The sequence below is a fragment of the Chelmon rostratus genome, chromosome 3 (assembly GCF_017976325.1).
Source record: "Chelmon rostratus isolate fCheRos1 chromosome 3, fCheRos1.pri, whole genome shotgun sequence".
Classification (NCBI taxonomy): domain Eukaryota; kingdom Metazoa; phylum Chordata; class Actinopteri; order Chaetodontiformes; family Chaetodontidae; genus Chelmon; species Chelmon rostratus.
The window spans coordinates 19,061,148-19,084,028 of record NC_055660.1 but is presented as its reverse complement, the minus strand read 5'-3'; the positions used below and the strand labels follow the sequence as shown (position 1 = coordinate 19,084,028).

General features: G+C 42.3%; 3 protein-coding genes across 3 annotated transcripts in view; 2 read left to right on the top strand and 1 right to left on the bottom strand.

Annotated features, from left to right (window-relative positions):
- The window catches only part of si:ch211-214c7.4 (mucin-5AC), a 30,344-nt gene extending 26,608 nt beyond the window's left edge, over positions 1–3,736 (top strand). The window contains exon 5 of the mRNA XM_041933558.1: positions 382–3,736. Within this exon, the coding sequence (XP_041789492.1) occupies positions 382–3,056 (2,675 nt within the window). The 3' untranslated portion in view covers positions 3,057–3,736. The remainder of the gene's footprint in view (positions 1–381) is intronic.
- Positions 3,737–10,620: 6,884 nt separating this feature from the next.
- Positions 10,621–14,128, bottom strand: c3h19orf67 (chromosome 3 C19orf67 homolog). The gene is made up of 7 exons (XM_041934436.1): positions 13,984–14,128; positions 13,529–13,727; positions 13,301–13,445; positions 12,391–12,500; positions 11,287–11,499; positions 10,980–11,132; positions 10,621–10,747 (listed from the first exon to the last, which is right to left on the bottom strand). Exons 1-7 carry the CDS (start codon positions 14,126–14,128, stop codon positions 10,621–10,623), a joined length of 1,092 nt encoding a protein of 363 aa, XP_041790370.1.
- Positions 14,129–18,431: 4,303 nt separating this feature from the next.
- The window catches only part of pkn1a (protein kinase N1a), a 49,107-nt gene continuing 44,657 nt past the window's right edge, over positions 18,432–22,881 (top strand). The window contains exon 1 of the mRNA XM_041933144.1: positions 18,432–19,230. Coding sequence (XP_041789078.1) covers positions 19,210–19,230 — 21 coding nt within the window. The 5' untranslated portion in view covers positions 18,432–19,209. The remainder of the gene's footprint in view (positions 19,231–22,881) is intronic.

Below are 22,881 nucleotides of genomic sequence, written 5' to 3'. Positions count from 1 at the left end.
TTAGAAGTTATACCTTGCTTTGACTAGATCATGCACTTCTGAAGCCATGCTCCATTTACATTTGGATTGCATAAACACATTTGATGGCTTTGGCTGGACAGTTTCAAGTTGTTGGCCAAACATGTCTGTAATAATGTAGAATGAAGTGGCTGACTTTAGCCCCAGCAATGTCTTATGTTAATGTGTCAGAAATGTTTGTTTATGAACAGTTAATGTATGATGTTTAGCTACACGTGATCTGTGTGCTGGAAACACAAATATTGTTAAATTCAGTATTCCGTGTCTGAACTAAAAATCTGATAACAGTGATTCACAAAACTTTGTTATTTATAATCAGATGTGGTGAGTTGAATGACTTTGTTATTTTTGTCTTTGCACCAGATGTCAGTCGACAACCATCTGCTACAGTGGCTAAGAAGCCTACAACAGCTACGACATCCACTGCTACCAGAAAACCCGAAGCCTCTAAACCCACAGCAACCGTAAAGGTCAACTCTGCCTCCAAATGGTCCACAACAGCAAAGACAGCAGACACAAAGGTGACACAGTCCAAAAGTCAACAGCCTGTGAAATCTACTCCCTCAAAGAAACCTGTAGCTGCTGCTCAGTTCCCTGCCCTCAACAAACTGCCCCTTGGCCGAACCCCACCTGCCTCTCCAGCCACCAGACCTGCACATAGCACCACCCCTCAGGCAAAACGTGGCACCAAACCGACTCAGGCTGTCACACCTTTCACTTCAGCCAAGAAGACAGTGGTTACAAATACTACAGCACCTGCTGCAGAAGTGCAGAGTTGTGGTAGTGCAGCGGTAGCAGCTGCGACTGTGCTAGCAGAAAGACAAATGGAAGCAACGGTGTCCTCAGCACATGAATCATCCCTTGCTGCCACTGCATCAGAGGAGGTCCCACCCCAAGTCTTGGCCCAGGATACCACACCAGAGGTGGTACCTCAAGAGACTGCTCAGAACCATGCAGCTGCTTCCTCTCCTTCACAAAGCCCTGTCAGGACAGCCTTACCACATACATCTCCACCCCAGGAGCAGATAGAAAGCAGTGTTCCCTTACTAACAACACAGGAGCAGACGCCTGCCACAGCTGAGCCTACATTACCACCAGTGGCCTCCCCTCCTGACCTATCTGAAGAACCAGCTTACCTGTTGACAGACCAAACCCCCTCCACATCTAAAGCCCTCCCATCAGCAGCAAGTGGCATCAATCAGATCGTTCCTCCCACCAATCTAAATGAAGTGGAGGATGAAGAGGAGAGGGAGGGAAGCCAGCAGGTTTCTGTGTCTGAAATGAGCGGAACCACACAGCCCACAGAGGAGTCTCGTCCTGGGTCAGCTGGACCAGTAGGAGGGTCTGCTTGGAGGGCTGGTGGCGCCTTGCTCTCTGAGCTGGACTCTGAGGAGGTAAGCGGCAGCCAGCAGGGTGCGTCTGAATTGAGCGCCCCTGGTGTCTTAGAGGGCACAGAGAGCATGGATGATCTGGGAGATGGCAGTCTCAAAGGAGCCATTGACATGGAAGGAGCCTCAGCTGGTTCACCAGACTTTGAGAAGGTCCCTGACATACCAGTAAATGACTTTGATGAGGACGAAGATGAAGATGATGACAATGATCGGGTGTGTGACATGGATGTTGGCTCAGAGCGGGCAGATGAACCGCAGAGACCCAGGCATGACAATGATGTGGATGATGATGAAGAGGATGAAGATGTAGAGATGGCTAGTGAGGGGATAACAGAGAGTGGGCTGGAAAGCTATGGGAATGCAGATGAGGATGACTTTGCTGAGGATGAAAGGCTGGACAACTTGAACAGAGTGGCCCAGCCACCACCTCCCCCTCCTCTGCTGCCCTCTGCGCCTGCTGCTCAGTGGGACCAACCAAACCCCTTTGCTGATCCCTGGGCAGAACCTCTTCAGCCACAGCAGGTTCTTGAGCATGCCTCCCAGCCACAGGTGGCAGGAGCAGCTGCAGCAAGCCCTTTGGTAGACCCCTGGCAAGCAGAGTCTGAGACCCCAACTCAGACCCCAGCGCTAGCCCAAGCCTGGCTAGAACTAGGCTCTGGTCCATTTGCTTCTGAAAACCAAGACGTTCCCGATCATTCCTCTGTGAAAGACAAACCACAAAATCTCGAGGCCCAAATGTATATGGACCAATCCAGCACAGTCCCAATGCAGACCCTGGTCCCGGCTCCCCCCTCTGCTCCAGGAATGTCTCTGTCAAGCACCCTGAGCAGTGAGACCAGCACACCTGAGGAACTTGGTGACTACAGTCGAGATGGGAAGTTCCAGCCTCAGGATGTGCAAGCGGTGGTGCTGTCCCCACAGCCTGACCTGGACTACCAGGACCTGGGCATCCACTTGGAGAGAGGAGATGGAGAGGGAGAGGAGGAGCCTGAGGCTGAGACCCTGCCTGCTGATGAGGTCATGGGAGGCCCTGCAACTGCCCCCACTTCCAACCCCACCTCATCCTCAGTAACAGAAGATGAGGCCAGCGACACAGAGGGAGAAGCTCAGTTGGATGATTCCTTGGAGTGTCCAGCGGTCAGCAACATAATCTTTGATAGCCAGCCTGCAGCCCAGCGCTGCCTGTCCACTGTGGAAGAGGGAGAGGAGGCTGAGATGGAGGAGGTGGAAGGTGTTGCAGGTGAAGACACCACCCCACCTTCGGCTACGTCGTTGGCATCTTACGGCTTTGACACCATGACCACAGCTTCAAACTCCAACGCCCAGTCCACAGGGGAGAGTTGCATCAAGAGCCCTGGCATCTTCTCCCTGGAGGAGCTGCCTGAGGAGGCCAAGGATCCCTGTCTGATCCCACAGCCTCACATGCAGCCATGCCTTTCAGAGCAGCAGTACATCGAATGTGGGAAGCAGGAAGCGGAGTCTGCTGAGCATGTCAGGGAGGACGTGGTGGGGCCAGAGGAAGCCATAGATCCGTTGTCAACGCTTAGCACTTTGCAGCAACCAGAGGAAAATCCAGATGACATCCAGCCTCCCTACTATTCTGCTATCTGTGAAAAGACTGAGAACTCTTTTGCAGGTAATGTATAGTTCATCATCTTCCTTACAGCCCAAGTAATGTCCCCTAACTCACTCTGGCCCTGTTCTAGCTTCCCACAATATCTCACTGTTGTCGTCCTCATCATTATTGTTTGTTCTGAAATATATGGGGGTGGATTTAATTAAAGATTAACAAAAAAGAAAAAACAGAGAGCAAAAAAAAAAGGGAAGATATAAAAAAAGAGGACAGCAGCGATACTTCCCTCTGATATAACATTTCCATGATGAGTATATGGCTTAAATTCCTGTATGTGCAATAGCTACTACTATTTACTCCTAATGTGTGAGCGTGCCTGGGTTTTGGTTTCTGTTTTATTTAACACAGCATTATGTGGTTGTCATGAACTGGCATGGATTTGACTTGACTGTTTACAGCTCAGTAGAAATGAAGCATCACAAAAGAAATGTGGAATGAACTGTTTAACATGTTTTCATGTGTACTCATCCCAATACATTTTACTGAACAAAGCTGAAAACTGAAAATGAGTTTTGATTGTATATTCCTGTTTGATTTGGCTGTCCTACCTTACGATACAGGCAATCTTCCTTATATCCCAAATCACTCCTCTTCTTGCACTTTAAATTGTAACCCAACTTTTTCTCTTGTGTTTATCCATCTTTTGGAGTAATGAATCTTAATACTTTAAATAAAGATTAGATTTTTACCATGATATACTCTCTCACCGTACAGTTTTATTGAAATGGGCATTTGGGAGTGAGTGTTAGGCATTCTTATGGTCTATAGATCTGTGTGTGAGACAAATCTTCCAACACAACTGTCATACATTTCAAGGTTGTTTTTGGGTTTGTTTGGGTTTTTTTTTTACCAGTGACTCTATACGTGTCATTGCTTTACTTTTGCCATACACTCACACAGACACTCATAGATAAGTTGTGACCTCTTCTTTGAAAACTGGACCCAACAAATGGCAGAACGTGTGCCCTAGCTTGAAGACTTGAGTGGTCTGAAACTGGAATGAATCTGCCATGAGTTAATCATCCCAGCCACCAGAGTTTCTGGTCCATGGATCAAACTTGGGCATCTCAAGCAGCAAAGAAGTTTGACATCTCATCATCCAGCCTCAAGAACCAGCCCTGCTCACTCTGCTGCTACTTTAATTTCCCTCCAGTCCACTGTGGGTGTGTTGCTGTTTTAACTATTTTCTACTTCTTTTTTGAGCATTCTTGTTGCACTGTTCGACAGCACTTTATTAATGTTAACTTATGCTTATGCATGTCACTGTTGCACAATGACTTGACTTTCATTACTTTACTTTGGATTGGTTTGTTCAGGGTCAGCCAGATAGCTTGGCTCTAGGACTTGATGTACTTAGGGTGGAATCATGTCTAGCCTTCTAAAGCCAAGCTATTTTTTCAGTTTCCTTGTGATGCTGGATGTCTATATATGCATGGAGAGCTTTTGCATGTATCACTGTTTGACTAACTATAAACTCCATTGATGGGTGATGACTGTTTAAGCTTGCAGTAAGCTTTTCTGTGGTTGTTTATGTTCTCACCATAGTCGATAGTGATTGCATATACAGGAAGTTGGCTGCTTTTTTTTTTTTTTTTTGGCACAAAAATTCTTTATTTTCTGGGTGTTATTACAGAATACATCATGTTAAGTAAGCACATTTGCTCTCTGCACAAATTTTCCTACCTCGCCCCAGCCACCACCCCTGGTCACCATATCTTGGGGCAGTATTTTCTGGTGTGTTCACTGGTTTTACACAAATAATGTGTCTCCACCCCTCTGAATACTTCACAGGCTGTATCTGTCACTCCTGCACCGCTTTCCGACAATGTCCCTACTGTCACTTGTTCAGTACAAAGCTAGATATAATGCTGGTCAGTTAGGCTCCTGGCAGACGTTTGGGCTTGGCTTCACAACGCTTTCATTTTTCCTCAGCAAGTATTAGCCTCTGAAGGCCACCCCCTCCCCTTTACACCCTTCCGCTTGTACTCACACTGCACTGCTGTCACTGTCCTGCTGCCTGTGACCTGTTTTATAACATCACGCTACTGTAATCTTCCTTCCCGCTTCCTCTCACACACAGGCTTCACTGCACTACCGCATCCGCACCGCCGTGATCACGCAGCATACCCCAGAGCCTACTGCGACATCGTCAAACCTCTCAGCGCTGCGGCCACCCCGCCAAAGCTGACCTGTGCCGACCTCCCACCCAGGAGCCTCGGACAGCAGGCACTGAGCCCCCAGCTCCGCAGGCTGGAGCAACATCAGAGACAGCTGCTGGAGCTGCAGCAGCGCAGGGAGCAACAGAGCAGACCGCTGGAGGAGGCGGAGCAGGAGAGGAAGAGGAGGGAGGAAGAGGAGCAGAGGAAGAAGAAGGAGGAAGCTGAAGAAGAAATTAAAAGGAATAAAGAGGAGGTGGAGAGGAAGATGCGAGAGCAGGCAGAGGTGACAAAGAAGGAAGAAGAGGAGCTTAAGCAGAGGAGAGACCTGGAACTGCAACTACAGCAGCAACAACAGGAACTGAAGCAAAGACAGCAAATAATGCAGTGGCAACAAGAGCTGCAACAATCCAATAAAGGTCAGACAGTGCTGTTGTCCCCTTCCTCTGGCCTCTGCACCATTTATGAAGCCCTGGAGAATAGTGATGAAGAGGAGGCTATAGATGAAGAAGAGGGAATAAAGGAGCTCAAACCCGCTAAAGAGAAGAAGCAGCCCAGACAAGAGACACCAAATGAAGAGACTGTTGATGACTGTGATGAACCTGATGAAGACAAACATCGAGACTCATCACCATCCACCGAGACCCTTCCTCCTCTTCCAGACTCCCCTCAGACACCCAGCAACCCCTCCCAGGACGTAGACAGCACCTCCCCTTGCCCTCCTGAGTCTCCAGAGCGACCGTCACCCCTGGACCTGGACTGGGGGAAGAAAGTGGACATTGTCCAGCAACTGATCAATCAGACCCTGCTGCTGAACAGAGATGGCTGCTCCTCCTTGCTGCTGCTGCCAGGGGGTGCAGGAGGCACACTGAGCCCCCTGGAGAGCAGCCTGTGGCCCAGCCTACTGCCTCCACTCACCCCTCCCTCTGCCACAGTCACCTCTGTAAGTAGTTTCTCCCCAGAGGCTACTGGGAGCTCCCCACAGGGAGAGTGGACAGTGGTAGAGCTGGAGACACATCACTGAGGGAACAGGAGTGTGTGATTTTACACACACACTTTAAATACAACATTTGTAGTACTGTTAAATAATTACAACTCATACAGGGACGATAACACAAGTGCTCTCTCATCACACACACAGGAATTCAAGACTGGAAGAGGCACACAGCAAACAGGGTGATATACACATGCAGAGCAGCCTATATGCATGATTTAGCAAATTATTTACTTCTGGAGACAGCTGTACAGACTGTTGGAAGTAAACATTTGGGCTGGGCAATGTCGGAAAAAATCACTACAATCAGAAAAAAAATTGATACATATTGCAATATCTGAGAATGTCTAATATTTAAGGAAAGTTAACTAGATTGCTGTATGTTCGTTTTATTATGAAGTGTCGAATTAGAGTATATTGCTGTTCACAACATAAAACAGTTAAAACAACAAAAAACATCCATGATAGGATCACAACGATAAACCATAAATGACAGTGATATACTGCCCAGCCCTGTAGGTTGACCCATAAACTTGTGGTGCTGTAGATGAGTGGTTCCCAAATAACAAGGGTCACAAGGTGAATCTGAAGGGTTGACGGATCAGTAGAAAGAAAAGAAAATACAGTCTTTCTTTTTTCAGGCATTTCTATGAACTTTGCTTGTTTTTCGTCTAAAATACTGAATGAATTTAGCTTTTATGACTTAAAATTATTCAGATGCAGCAATCTTGAGAGGGGATAATCATACTTAAGTTGCTCTGGTCACAACCTGCAACAAGGAGGCACAAATAGAGCTTTGTTTTAAGGGGTCAGAAGGTGAAAAGGTTGGGAACCACTGCTATAGATTCACTTAAGACAGACAGGGATTCTAATGTAATAACAAGCACATACAATACAGATACCAATGCTTGGTGGTGCTACAGCTCAATTGTTGGCTGCTTCTCCAAGAATGTACACTGCTTATTGATACATACAAGGTAAAAAACTGTCTTGCCCTGAATTTGGACTGTTAGGTCCTGCCTACCCCCTGACTGGCTACCACCCCCAATAAGTTAATGGTTAGATTTAGGACATAAGAAGTTGAGGACTGGATGAAGGTCCAGAGTCCAGGTTCTATATTATGCGCTCTACTTATTTTGATATCTTGGAGTTTCCATAATTTAATTCAGTCAATTGTTGAATTTCCCACAACCTCTATTCTGAGTACCAAGTGAAACGTGCCCGTACTGTCTAGTATTTAGTCATATTATTAGGCTCGGTTACTTCAGATATTTCTAGATTTAAAAACAGACTTCAACTTCAGACTAAGCACCTGATACAATGAGTAGTTTAATACAGTTAAAAAAAAGGGTCAAAGCATGTTTGTACTCCTTAAGCTAACATATTGTAGCAGTAACGATACAATAAAGAATACTGAGTGAACAGTAAACATACTGCAGTCAGAATGAAATATAAGTTTTTAATTGTGGAATGTAAACTGCCTGCAGGTTGCTCAAACTGTACTTATGACACTACCTGAGAGTCTCTGTTCAGGGCCAGAAAGTCTCTGGTCCTGCCAGTTAAGAACCTGGATCTCATCTTCAGCTCAGAAATTGAATTAGATAAACACAACACAACACGACACCGCAATGAAACTCAGCACCTCGCACTCGATATCCTACACCACTGCACATAACACACTTTAAGCTGACCGCTAGACTATAACATTACTCTTTAATACTTAACACTTGCACACCTGAAACCACATGATTCCTGACAGAATCCCATGATGCATTTCTGCTACTGACAGGGCTGGAAGAGGACTCTTTACGCCAAATCTCTGTGCCATGGGTGATCACATCCTCACTCATAAACACACACACACACACACACCAGCTGTGCCAAATGGCCACTATCATTTGAAGGTAAATTGACAGATAGGTTGCTTTACTTGGTGTTCCTCACCTATTGCCCCTTTAATTGAAGCCATAACTGTTTTTGCATGTTGACACACATCCTTATCACCTCATTTTAAAATGAGAATACACTGGAGATGTCTTGCTACTGAATAGCAACAAAAGTACAGATTCCCAGAGCTTTGAGATTGCACTTAATCGAGTTCCTAGTCTTTTAATTTATATCAGTTGAAACATGTTGATTATAGAGGACTGGGCACTATGGCTGGTAAACTCCTCTTTTTCAACTTATATAATTTATTTGCCAACTAAGGTCAAAGAAATGTATTGATTAGAGATGAGGGGGATCATCAGTATGAGCTCAAGCATCATTACATATTAAGTCTGAGCCGTTGGGATCTTTCGATTCTTACCAAAGGTTAGTACAACGTGTAAACATTTCCCTTTGAAACACTGGAGAGATGAGATTTGTTAGTGATTAAATACTACTGAAAGTTAGCTGTACATTGTCAACATCATTACTCTCTATAGCGGTTTCCAGGTTGTCTTCCTTAGGTTTTAATGCTCCCATTTTAGAAGATGTTCTTTCAGAATGCAGACTGATGATAGGCGGTTATTAAACAAGGCCTTCTACACTAGTTCAGTACACATTTTACATTAGACGACCAAAACTAACTCTGGGTTTTAACCGATACTGCTGTGAAGGTCAGAAGTCACTTTATGTGATATGAAGAAGACTACTAGAAGTGAGCTAATGCTGGGAGGCTTCGATATCAGGTTATTCTGAGTATTAACTGTTGTTGAAACTGTGATGAGCGATGGTATGAAGTGTGTCTCTCACTGGCTGTAAATGTTCTTATCTGTGCTGTATGTTGATGTCAGTCTTGTCTGGATGCTGTGCTTGTCAGTCAGTGTTTAAGGCAGTCGTGTTGAGCTTCACTGTAATATCACAAGTTTTAAGGTACAAATTCAGTCATTTTCTGACAGATTCTTCCCCTTTAAATCGAGTAGGAAAGCACAGAAATGCGACCAGAGAATTTTACATTCATTTGTACGCATGTCCATTTGAATCGTTTTTTTTGTATGTTGTCAGTGGAAATGCCAATTAGCACAAACGCAAAATTTTGTTAATGGCTTCACTGAAATCAGTCAGCCAGGTATGACAGAGCAGAACCAGCATCCAGTGCTTTAACATGAATTGACTCTTAAGGCAGATTGTTGCCCTTTCCCAACGTTTATTCCAGCAAAGAAAATTCCCTTTCTTTCACTTTATCAAAGCCAATGTGTGTAGCAGCTGATAATTATGCAGGTGTTTATGCTTATGTATGTTTGCTTTCCATTACCTCCTCACAGGACACATTATGCTCTCTGCGTTTTTGACAAAGCTGGACTTTTAAAATGTGCTTTCTTAAACATGTCTGTATAGTGGTTTTGTCAGCATTTGTCTATATTGTTTAAAAAGACTGCTCACTGTAATGAAGGGTAAACTCCACTTTACTTTTGTACTTTAGAAATTTAGAAGTATAGCTGCCCTATAAGAGTCATATAGATTTTTATTGAATAGAGAATGAAGGATGTTAGTTGTAAATGGTAGATTTTGTGTTTCAAGTAAATTGCCTTTTGTTTTTTCTTACTGTTCAGTCAACAGACCTGATGAGCTGAATGGTTACAAGGTCAAACTGAACACAGAAGACTGAAATATGAGTCAACAGATTTCATTTGTTACTCAGGCTCAAAGATTTAAGTCTCACACGTTGGATATTAATATATTTAAGATGAAGTGAGGCCTCTGTGAACTAATTTAAATGGCTTGATGAAGCTGTTGAAGTGAAGTAAATGGGCACTCACTTGTGGAGCCCAAATCATGGCAGCTTGTTTCAAAATGTAAAATTTTCCTTGTGTATTCGGACTCTCAGAGAGACAGGAATCTGTGATTGTGTGTAATTATTTCAATGTAATGTTTCATGTAAATAAAATGTTTTTTAAAATAACATTTCTGGACTTTTTATAACAACAAAATGTAAAACAAAAATAGCTACAAACTCTTAGAAAATATTTTAAAACTTACATTAACACACTGAACAGAATAAAGTGACAAAATAATGTAAAACAAATATTAAACACTCATCACAGCATAAAACTATTTTTTCATAACCTGACTGAGACTATGAAGTTCTTAGAAACCAACAGCATATTATGAAAACACAAGCCTCTTCAGCTTTAACTGGAAAAAACACAGGTCCTTGAACACATCAAATCACTCCAGCTGAAAGTTAGATTTCAGTGATATGCTTGTGATTCCGGATGAGGTGTTCCTGCTCTGACATCTGTAAGAAACCAGATGTTCAACCTTAGAATCTCACAGTAACTCAGTGACACATATCTGCTTAATGACCATCCTGAGGACTTATCTGCACCATCCTGTGTGATCTAAATTGGTCTCCATGCTGTTTATCCTTCTGCCAGCCATCTAGAATGGCAGATGTCAAAGCATGGCACATGTGCACCGACGCTCACATGCTCCTTCCTGAAATCACTCTGTGGTCTGCTGTGACAACAGCAGCTGCTGCAGGAAGTCTGTAGCACTGCAGCTCGACGGCTCATCGCTACCCAGTAACAACAGCCTGTGATAGGTGGCCTGAGGAACCTCGCACATGATCCTGAAACAAACAGAAATATTCAGATGACCTGAGAAAACTGTTGTCGCACATGCTGATGATGGTCTGTTTCACAAATTTAACATGTTACATTGTCTATTTGATGTGACAGATGCCTTGTTTTTCCTGACATGTTCCTCCCCAAGAGACCTTGGAGACCTTGAGCATGGTAAAATCTCTGCATAAAAAAAAAAAGCATCAGCAGAGAAATGCATGAAGAAATGTAAATCAGTACCAGTCATTGATGTCCTCTGTGTTGGGGTCAGGGTTCTCCTGCACCCACTGACCGATGGACCACATCCTCACCATGTTACCAAGAGAGACATCTTGGCTATTCCTGCCAGCCTCTGCGTGTGCGTTGCTAACATCCTCGTAGCACAGGAAGTAACTGAATGAGATGTTGGTAATAAGAGATTAAATGGGTGTGTCTACAGTATATTGGTATAGGAAAAACAGGAGGGGAGAGGAAGAAAATGTTATTTTCTGTTTCATGTAGTATCAAAAATATAGACATGAAGGGTGGAGATATCATCCAGACTCACAATTCTGTCTCACGGGCTGTTTTTGCCTCCCTCTCTCCACCCTGCTTTTCATCCGTGTGCTGCTGCTCATCTGCTAGTCTGTCCACGTTCCAGCGCATGCGTTTGTACAGGCCAGTGTCGACCCGGGCCAGGTACGGCGTCAACTTACAGTAGAGGAACACGGTCAGCCTCAGTCCTCCGAACTGGCTCTGACCGATGCAGAAGTGAGACACACTGGGAAGGCAAATAGAGTGGGGAGAATTACACAGTAAGACAATCTGAAAACTTGTTATTGCAGCGACAGTCACAGGATTCAGCTGATAAAAAGAACACAAAAATAGAGAAGAAGCATAAAAATAACAATACAAAAAGGTAGAATCAACATTTGTAGGAGAGTGTCTGGCCAACAATATCAAGCATTGGTTTCATTTAGTGTGATTAGAATATGGGAACTGCAAAGTGATATAAGCTTTGGCTTCCAGATGGCATCTGCAGATATTTTGTTGACTTAAAAAGGCGTCTGTTGATATAAAATTTGCCTGTACATGTAATTATAAATGCTATGCCGTCTTTACACAACCTCAAACTATAGGATAACTAAAACATTCAGAGCATAATTAAGTTAGGGCAGTTTTTACTTAAGAGCCTGTCGTTCTATACACAGGTTCAGCCGGTCATCCTGCCAGGATCAACTGTCTCTCCCCTGCAGTGCAACATGTGTTTTCTCTTATACAACCTTCTCTGATTAAAGGTTCAGCTGCACTGTGATGTAGCTTGAGAGTATTCACTTGGCAAATTGGCTTGAAGTTCATCCTCCAAGAAAAGAGCAATGATTTGTTATTGTTCAAAAAACTATGCAATGGAAAAATTGAGTCATGTTTTTAAAGTCAAAGAAATGTGGATCATTAACTAAATGCTGCATGAGTAAATTAATCGTTTAAATATAAGAGCAGCATAAATGTGTATTTGTTATGTTTGTCCCCATTAAGACTTTTGTGGTATTATGTTGTGTTTGTATTGTTTTTTTCCAGATTTGAAAGTCCAACAAAGAAATTTGAAGTATATAAAAACAGAAATGAATAAATGTGAATATTAAACGTGCGTTTTTCCTCTGCGTGTGTGTACCTGTTAGGCTCAGTCTCGTCCAAACAGAGGAGATTGTAGCTGGCGTAGGTCAACACCAGCTGCTCCAACCTGTCACACAGCTGCTGACACAAGTCCAACAGCTGCAGGTGCTACACACACACACATAGCAGAAGTTTAGAGTCAACTTGAAGATACAATGTTTTCATACAGTGAACACAACTGTCCTTCTCATTCAGCAACAGACACAGTGTGTCCCCCTATTTTGTTCCAACTGGAACTACACTAACAGTCACAGCTGCAGTTTGAATTTGAGGAACCGATCAAAACAAATAGCAAATCCACAGATTCGTGAATCTTTCAGAAAGCTGAACATTTTTTCTGATATCCAAATCCACTGGCTAATAAAAACATGCACAATCACAACAGAGCAGTAATATATAGATACATCAGGAATACCTGAGTTTGAACAGTGTTCAAATGTTTTAGGTTGGAATTTTACATGAAAAGCAAATCTTTCGCTTAGATTTCCCCTGTCCACCAAAATGTACCAAAGTCACTTCTGATTATTTTTAGAAATGATAAAAGTCTAAAAGCCGAGGAATGAGTCATGTTCATTCAAGGCATACGGTAGATAGCTGATCCTTACGTATGTATATTTTCTCACTTAAGCGATATCTGTTTCTGCTCTGATACAATAGAGATCAAATAATCTTTGTTTGAGGCGCACAGAGAATTAAAAAGTGGATATTTAAATAAATTCAGAGGCAACGTCTCTTTTCAGAAACAGCAGATTTCATTGAATTTTTTTCCAGTGGAGAGTGGCTCCAATGTTCCATGTTCCACAACTTGACCAAATGAAACCAAAACTATCATACCACTGCCGAGAAAATATGTCTATTAGCAAGTTTGGTGAACCAGCCATTTAAAACAAACAAAAAAAAACATCTACCCCTTTGTAAATGTCAAAGGAAAGGGAGGTGAGCTGGGACACAGTGCTTCTAGCTGTAGATTCCAGGTGGTTAAAGAAGGGCTGACAGGTGAACAGGAAACTTGGTACTGCAGCAGCAAGAGCCTCTCTCTCTAGATGACCCTGTCTGCAAAAACAGTCGCAAAAGGATGTAGAAAATACTTGAAATACACCGGTAACATGGTGCATTAGAACCAGCCGGGACAATACCCGTTGACAAGGCAGTCCTGTAAGTCATCCGCTTTGCTCATGAAGAACTGCAGCTGCAGCTGCATGGAGCGGAGGCTCGCCTCCAACCGCCTGACCTCCGCACAGCTGCAGGCCTCACAGTCACAACTGCAGGCCGCTTGATCGCCACAGGATAGCGCCAGAGCCACGTCGGCCAAAAACGACAGCGGCTCCTCAGTCTCTGACACACAAAGTGAAATACATTTTAGTAACCAAAAGAAAATTATCTTCTTACTCTACTCTTAACATTTCAACATGCAAATCACTAAGAAATGAATGTAAAGCCCTGGCGCGTGGGGGGATCGTGGTTATTTTGTTGTTTTAAAGAAAGCTACGTCAGATGTGCCCTCACTGAGCGTCAATAAGTGGTGAAATCAAGTGACATAAGACATATATTAGATATTCATATTTTCATGGCACGCAGAGGAGATGGTTACCTCCTTGTCCGATGTTTTGAAGGCTCTCCATCCAGTCTGACTCCGTCGCATCGCTCGTGTCCTCCAGAAGCCCCCCAAACGCCTGTTGTCCTGATGGAGAGTTTGAGGCGAGCAGGACATCAACCTGAACTTCAATATCTGTCATGCCCTCTGTTGCAGATGCAACAGTACATGCAAGTGCGTGTTTCTTAGGGAACCTGCTGAAAATAAAACACTACGTTAATTAATTGATTACTTTAGAGCGGCCGTACACCGCGTGAGCTGTCAACTGTTTGTCAACTGATACGTAACGTTAACGTTTTGCTAATGACGTTATGCTAGCGAGCTAGCTAAATGTGGCGACGCTAGCAATACAGAGTTTTAGCGAAGAGACATCCTGAGATAACGGCTGCATACCAGTTGGCTATTTGGATTTTTGGCCGAATTAACCCAGATGATAATACATATCTGTTCACGCTGCTGTCTGTTGATTATAATGACAAATGAGCTAACTTTTACGCTATCAACCTTGCTAGCGGTTAAGCTAAATGTTACCTTCTCCTTATTGTCAATGCTTCCTCTGGTTGAAGCTTGCTGGGTGTGAAAGGTCAAATTCACAGCTCCTCAGTAAGAAAGAGTAAACCGCAATTAAAAGATTTGTTTTTAATTTGGGATTTTTGCTTTTCTTTGGGGTGTACATAGCAAAAAATAAATTAATGTATATGGAACAAAAGTACTTTTTTAAAAAAGATTAGAGCTAACAATATGGAGCCCCTAAAGTCCCGAAAGTTGATATCTTTGTTTGTGCACAAAATAATGAATTTGTTTTTTGGTGTGCAAAAGATATTTTGAGGGTACTGTTTTTATGCTAGCATTCAACTCAGCCATGTTTGTTTCTTCTGTGATTAGCTATTGATATTTAGCATTTAGCCTTTGTCCTCACAAGTGTTGTCTTCATGTAACTGTTTTTAGTAATAGTATTCATTTGGTTTTGTGCCTTGTATTGGGTAACATTACAGAGGACTTAGTACACAGATGACCATGCTTGTGAACTTATTAAAGATTTGGACATTGAAGGCAACATCCTGACTCACGGCTTTTGTGAATGGAATTTGGCTCGCTGTTCAGTTGAGGTTGTGCTTAAAATAATAACTTGTATGCCCAAGGTTATAATTTGGGCACAAAATTAAAAATAGAAGAAGAACTAAAACATTGACTTACCAACAACCATTTAGATAATACAGTTCTGGCTTCGGTCACAGCATGAGAAAAAAAATCACAAGCCAAGCTTTACTTAGCAAACAAAACATCTAAAATGTTAATGCCTCAGTATCCAAGATGGATCAGATAACATTGTTAGTTATCATCATTAACATATCTAACATTTGTTTAGGCAGATTATTAATCTGCAGGATATCTGATTCTTTTTTTTTTTTGCATTGTTTGTCTTTCAGATTTGCTTGTCTGACATAACAATATGATGGGAATGTAATAACACTTAATGTGAAAATGTCAACATTAAAAAAAGTTCGAACATCCTATGAAGAAAAAGACCAAAAATAATTTTAACCAAACTATTATTGTAGAGCTTTAAATAGCCCTGTGTATGGAATAACATGTATTATAAAGAGCCTTTTACTTTCTTATAACAATACAAACATTTGCACAATTCCCTCTTTGACATGCATGATGTAACACATTTTATTATCAAGACCGCTGAATCAGCTTGTTTTACAGTTTTTACGTTTGCAACTTTTCTTTTACACACATATAAGAATAGCAAGAACATCATTATTAGCACGAAAACAGAGATGACAATGTCCACAAAGTCATTGCTTAAGTAGGTATGTTAATACATTAACAGAGAATGTGACGTAATTCTGACCGTCTGTCCTGTAACGTCCACTATATCCTCCTGTCCAGCCTATTAAGTTGACAAAGTTTAATATATTTCTCAAAACTGTAATATAGCCCTATCAGGACAACAGGACAAATAGATGACTGTTTGAAAATTGGTTCACTTAATTAATCACGACATCTGATAGCCCGATCATGAATCATTACCACCTTCTCTACACTTGACATGCACAGATTAACTCAATAGTTGCACATACATTTGTGATGTTCTCACAGCGGCGCCTTCTTTTCTACACACGCAAAGTGAGATGAATCATACTCAGTGCTGACTGTAAGTGACTCAGCGTTTTTCAATTTATTGTCAGTTGTGACACAGATTTTCATGTTGTGTGTATACAGGTTATGTAGTGTGTTTTGGGGTCACTCTCTGTTCCTACTTCCTTCCTGTCTTTCTGCCAGCTGATTTTCTTTATGCAAATCAGTGATGCAAATGTAGTCCAATTCAAATTCTACAGACGACACTCACTCACACCACCAAAACATCAACTAACCCTGTTATGAGTTACTTTCACACAACAGCACACACACGCTTTGTAATAATACTTAACTGCTTTCTGTTGAATAAGATCAACTTCAGTTGTGCTTTGGAGCATCTATTATTGACAAAAAATATACTAGGTAGCAGACTTTAAACTTAGACCTGAGTCTTATTTAACCCTTTCAACACCCAATTTCACTTGTTTGGACTTGGATTATTTTTATAATTATTTTGAATCTAACTTTTTCTAGTCATGGCAGTCCATGAAAGTAAAGGATTATGGCACAAAAGTGAGGACTTGGGACACAACTTGGACTTTACTGTAATGAAACTTGACTACCTAAAGACTTGATCTGAGTTGAGACTTGAAAGGAAGAACTAAAGAAAAATAAAAAAGACATACATCAACAGGTAGGCCTCACATAGCCATAAAACTTAACAGTGGTAGCAACATTAATGCAAAATGTTGAAATGATGTGTCATTTAGGGTTTGGAAATATTTATTTTCATTTTGCTTAGTGAGACTAGTGACTGATTTGTCCTCAAGGACCCCAAACCTGAGACACTGAGACATGTTTGACAAAACTTGACATTTGATAATGCACTTGTCTAAATTGACTTGAGAGTACAATCTTCCAAAAAATTTAAGAAAACTGTGTAAAATGTAAATAACAGAATGTAATAATTTGCAAACAAATTGTGTTTACTGACAACAGTTAAACAAAGTGTTTCTGAGCCCAAGTTTTAATACCTTTATACAATCATGTGTTTCACAAAGAGGTGAACCTCGCTCCATCCTTGCTTGTGAACGACTGAGCCTTTCCATGATGCTCTTTCCACACCCACTCATGATACTATCACCTGTTACCAATCAACCTGTTTACCTGTGGAATGTTCCAAACAGGTGTTTTTGGAGCGTTCCACAACTTTCCCACTCTTTTGTTGCTCCTGTCCCAAATTGTTTGAAACATGCTGGAATCAAATTCAGAATAAGCATATTGTTATGTTTTTAAAGGATTAAGGGACACAGACGAGAACAAATGAGGGTTTGACTGATCCGTGGTTCCACAGGGAGAGCACACTGGCAAAGACAGACACAAAAAGAGAGTCAGGAAGGCAGGTCACAGGCAGGTAAAAAACTGACAAGGTACTTCGCACTTATCTTAAGGTCTTAAACTTAAGGTCTGGGTCATTACCACCAGGTAGACCGATGAGTCCACGAATACTGGTTGAGATCCTGGTACTTATATACACTGTGTAGGTGAGTCTGAATGCTTGACATTCATGCCCCAAAATGCCTGCAAAATTCCTATCAACATCAGCTGTACTTAAGCATGCTAACATGCTAATCTAATATGACAACATTATACCTGCTCTATATCAGCGTGTTAGCACGGTCATTTTGAGCATGTTAGCATGCTGGTGTTCGCATTTATCTCAAAGCACCACTGTAAACTAACTCTTGATTAAGTCTAGATTACGCTACATTTATCCCATAGCCATACCTGTTTGCAGAATACGATTCTACACACAAAACATAAGATTAGCTTGTAAAATAAGATTCTTTGCTGTAGGTTAGACAACACAGCACTAGGCAAAACGATAGAAAAAAATGAGCTTCACCTAAACCAGCTACAATAATAAATGCTGTTAATGCACAAGTAATATTAATCCAACAATATAAGTGCAATATAACTTTGTGAAACGAGCCACTCTGCATAATGAGGACTATTTTGGTCATTGAAGTACACTTGGCCGATCGTACTCATGTACCTCGATTGAAATGATAATACTTTACTTTAACAGGATAAATGATCTGAGTACCTCCTCCACCCCTGAACGTAGCACTGTGTTGTCGCCATTAACACAGACTCAACAGTTGGCTCATTAGAAGTTACTATTAACAACGAAAGCTCGTTCAGATCACGTGACACACCAAGGCGCGTCCCCGCTGCCCAGCCCTCGACCAATGAACGGCCGGGCGGCATCGCTCGAGCGTCGGGAGCGCGCAGCGGGGTCTGGTGTAAGTGGCGTGTATTCTTCTGCCGTCAGTTACACGCTGTTTGAATGTGATGGGACGTTGTCTTCGCCCATTCAGTGTACAATGACGAAGAACAGCCGCTTTTTATGTTGGCGCGTTTCCTGCTTCAGATAGCCGGATTTTTAATGGCCACATTAGCTTTCTATTGTCCCTCTGTTTGGCTGTATGAGCGGCTTGTGAAGGGCTGACAGGCGCCTTTTTTGTGTGGCGTTGTGGTAACAGACAAGGGACTAAGGCGTGTTCATGTTTCACGGATGTTACCCGGGAAAGAAGAGAGGGACGAAGGGGCTATCTTTCATTTCATGTTGCCTGTGGATGTGACTATCACCGCTCGCTCGGGTTCAGCAGGACATGACGGAGGAGGGCTGCCGGCGGGGGCTCTTGCTAGCTGTTGAATGGCAAGCACTCAAAGAACAAGATGAACTATGACTGCGGAGCTGAGGAGTGTTGACTGGGAGCTGTTACGCGATTTTTTTTAAAGAAAACACGCAGACAGTTAACGCATTTTTGTTTTCGTGAAGGCTAACGTTGGTTCAACACGTTGAAACGCAAAGGAGGTTTAATTCAGGCGCGGCCAGGCGAGCCAACAATGCGGATTACCTCTTGACTGTTTGCCTTTGTGTCAATGCAGACTGTGTGCATAAAGTTGAGATAACACCCAGGACAAATAGCCTACCCTTTTCCAATCATCGTGTTGATTTTATTGTCTTAGAAAAGGAGACAATACGTTGACGGGAGGGACAAATCCCACATGTGCACAGGTGGTCTGTGAAGCCGCAAGCTGACTGAAAACAGAGCAACAGGGGCAGCGATGGCGAACGACTCCATACAAGTAAGTGGATGAAGTTGGATACGCTGCATCCTGCTGGCATGGCCAAATTTTAATTTGTCCCTTGACCCTTTGTCTTGAGCAGGATCTTGGGTGGTCCTCTGACTCGTCGTCTTCAAAACACCCATCAAATGCATCCCTTAAACCAGTGGTTCCCATTCACAACTTTTCTTTTCTATTTACTCGTGACCCCTCATAGCTAATTATCAGCAGTTCAGCCAGTATATATATTTGTCTTCTCGATAAGATTTTGTGGGCCCATCAGGTGAAAATAGTCAGGTTTTCAAGCAAACAATGGCGAAAAATCTGAAAAAATTCATTTTATGCAACAGTAATGATATTTTAATCATGTGACACCCTCAGATTTATCTCCATCCTGACAAGAAAGTTTCAACCGCAGATGAAATAGCATGGATAGAATGACAATCCATTGGAGAAAAGGTTTTGTAATATAACTCCATACAAAATAACATGCACGGTGTAATTGTGCGGTGGTCAAGTGACCCCATTGGGGGCATTCAAATAACATAAGAAAACACTGTCTTAAGATGCATTATAGGGCTGTCTCTTTATGCAATTTGGGTATGAGTGGGTCAAATAGTCCTGTTTTACTGGGGGGGTCCCTGAGGGCTTTTTATAGACCTTTGGCAGCTCTGGGGACCCCCACTGTGAGGAACCACCAACCACTCAGCTGAATTGGTAAAGGATAGTTTGTCTCTTGTAAATAATATATGATGGGACACGTTCTGGTTTTGGAGAGGTTTTCAAGGTGACTGAGCTCCAGCAGTGCTCGGTCACCTTGGTGTTGTGCTGTATAGTATTTGCCATGATGTCTGACTGTAGCTTTGTGCCTTCAGCATGTTATGTGTGGACATACAGAGTGCAAAGGCAGGTGCACACAGGCACAATAGTGGTGTTTGTTATAAAACAACGCACATTACACACACCCAAAGTCCCATTAGGCAGTACTGCTTCATTAAAAGCATCAGCAAGCAGGAAGACTGCTTATCTTGAATTTTATTGGGCCCAGGAACACGTTGCAAATCCGTTGTTGGTAAACACAGATTGTTTACAAATGATTGCATTCTGGTTTTTTTTATTTTTATTTTTTGGATAACCATGGCCTGGATGACTGAAAGTCTTCACAGACATTCTGTTTTTCTTTGCATTTTACACAGCGTCCCAACTTTTTCACAATCACATTGTAGCATGTAGGCAATGGGCTGGCTGATATTTGCTTTGCTAAGCTCAGAGTGATGCAATCAAGTAAAGGGCGTGAGGGGGAATGAGGAGGCAGACGAGCATTATAAATTTCATACAACTGACCTTAGTGAGCCTTTGTTCCAGTAGAGCTTGACACCCTGTGAAATTTAAGTCACGTGTCAGGGATCAGCTGACATGGAAGTGTGGTGCTGCACACAGTTCACAAATACAGGTGCCAGTGCTGTCATGCAGGTGAGGCAGGTGTGTATGCATCACCTGTTTGTTCTGCAATCATGCGTCCTTGTTTGCGCTTTAGGAACTCTGATGTCATTCAATTGAGAAAGATGTGCAGCCAGACAGAGAAGGAGGAGACAAGTTAGCGTTGATACCCTATAATTAGAAGTAGCCAAGTGAGGAACAGGTGCACGTGAAAGTGGGACAATAGAGGGAATCAGTTTTAAGCCAACTAAAAACATACGAGTTAACACATGTTGGGTGCGGTGGCTGAAAATTTCACATTCACAATCAGTGTTCTTCTTATTGTGTATGTGTGCACGCGTGTGTGACAATGACGAGTTCCTGACGTCATAAAATGCACAAAAAAAAAAAAAACACTCAACAGTCCGTTTTTTGTCCATTTCTCTTCCATCAACTATTTCGACCATATCTGGCTTTGTCCTCATTGCATCATAACTGAACAATGAAGGCTGTTTATGGATTGATGTTTGTTTTGATACATGCACAGGTGAGAATTATTGTTCTTTATATCTTTTTCTTTAGATGATTTATTTAGAGGCAGTTGCCTGGTGACATAACTTGTAGTCTACCTGTTGCTCAGTCTCGTTTCTGATTCTGAAAACTAACAAAAACAAAACAAACCCTTTTATTAAGTATGAGTTCTCAGGTCTGTTGACAGCTTCAGTCCAGTATACAATTCAACATTTGAATTTGTCAATTAAGCTATTAGTAGATGAACAGAGAATTAGTCAGCAGCTTTATTGATAAGCGATGAATCCCTGAAGTCTCTTTTCAAGCAAAAATACCAAACAATTAGTTACCCAAGAAAATAATCTGCACACTAAACAGTCATTTAAAAAAAGTGTTAGTTGCAGCCTGATTGCATTTATCTTTGACATGTCTCTGTACACATGGACACTGACTCTTTAATTTGCTTCAGGAAATCATGAACTCCAGCATGTGTCTGCTGTAAAATGAGCCACAGTCTGTGTTTAATTATGCTGCTTCAGAGCAGAGCTGACTGCTTTTAAAAGCTTTGTGCTGGGTTAGTTTGCCATTTCAACCAGGTTTAATTGTAGCTTTGGTGCCTTAATATTCCCAGGCTAAACAGCTTAGTTGCTAAACACATGTGAAAGCACTTTTACACTCACTCTGTGTCAGAAAGCATTCATATTCATTCATATGGGAAAAACAACAGGGTTGGAAACTTTGAGCCAAACAGATGCAGCTAAATTTGGCCTTGCCTCATTAGTTCGCCTGCTTCAATGACCAGCTTGGGAAACACATAATTGATTGAAAGTTGTATATTTGAATCAACCACCCAATGAGGCTGGAGGTTGACAGTGTTAACCTGCACGCACCATGAAGCCAACTGATTGGACTGTGATCATCAGCAGACAAACAGCAGCACCAAGGGCCGTGAAAGCAGTTCTGAGGTTTCATGTTTTTCTATATGGGATGCTGCTTCTGTTTGTTTTGGCCAAACCCTTAGGAGACACAAGGAGAGAAGAATGGTCAGTGAAAGATGGAAAGCAGAGAAGGAAAGATGGAGCTTGACAGAGCTTAAGGTCTCCCTTTGATCTTTGACATTGCAGGGAAAGGAGAGAGGGTGCCTCAGTAGCTGCTGGGTGGAGAACACTGGAAACCATTATGAGTTGAGATGTTTCAGTGTTTTGTTTGACTCAGACTCAACAAGTGGAGTCAGGAGCGAGTCTCAAGGTAGCTCTTCCTATGTGCAGGTGCACCTGAATATTTTCCCTGGATAACCTTCAATCTATCAATAAGGAAGTTGTTGTACATAAATTGCAATCTTAATAACCTAACCCTAATCTTCAATAACCCAAGACTTTGCGCATCTCCACGTGGAGCCGCAAAAGGATTTCTTTAACTTTTGTCACATATGCAGCAGTACTCCCCAAGACTTGTTAACTTTGATGTGCAAAACTAGCGCAGTTCCTCTTTGAGCTCCCTTTATTGTAGATGCGAGGCAGTGAAGCTCTACCCTTTCCATGCTGTGCCATTTGTTTACCTCCACAGGAAGACGATATTAAACAGTCCCTATAGAAGTCTGAACCTAACTGCGTCACACTTCCTCATAAAGGTTAGAGGGGAGACAAGAATGGAATAGAGCTGTGTGTGTGTGTATGTATACAGTGTACTCGGCGATCTGTGGCGGTTTTTGCTTGTGCGGCATGTTTTGCACAGTGCATGTTC

What these genes read in the sequence shown, in the direction of transcription:
- c3h19orf67 (XM_041934436.1), bottom strand. Translation starts at nt 14,128, where the DNA reads ATGACAGATATTGAAGTTCAGGTTGATGTCCTGCTCGCCTCAAACTCT. An exon ending in TCAAAACATCGGACAAGGAG is followed by an intron (nt 13,728 to 13,983) that starts GTAACCATCTCC and finishes TTTGTGTGTCAG; the next exon opens with AGACTGAGGAGCCGCTGTCG. An exon ending in GACGAGACTGAGCCTAACAG is followed by an intron (nt 11,500 to 12,390) that starts GTACACACACGC and finishes TTGCCTTCCCAG; the next exon opens with TGTGTCTCACTTCTGCATCG.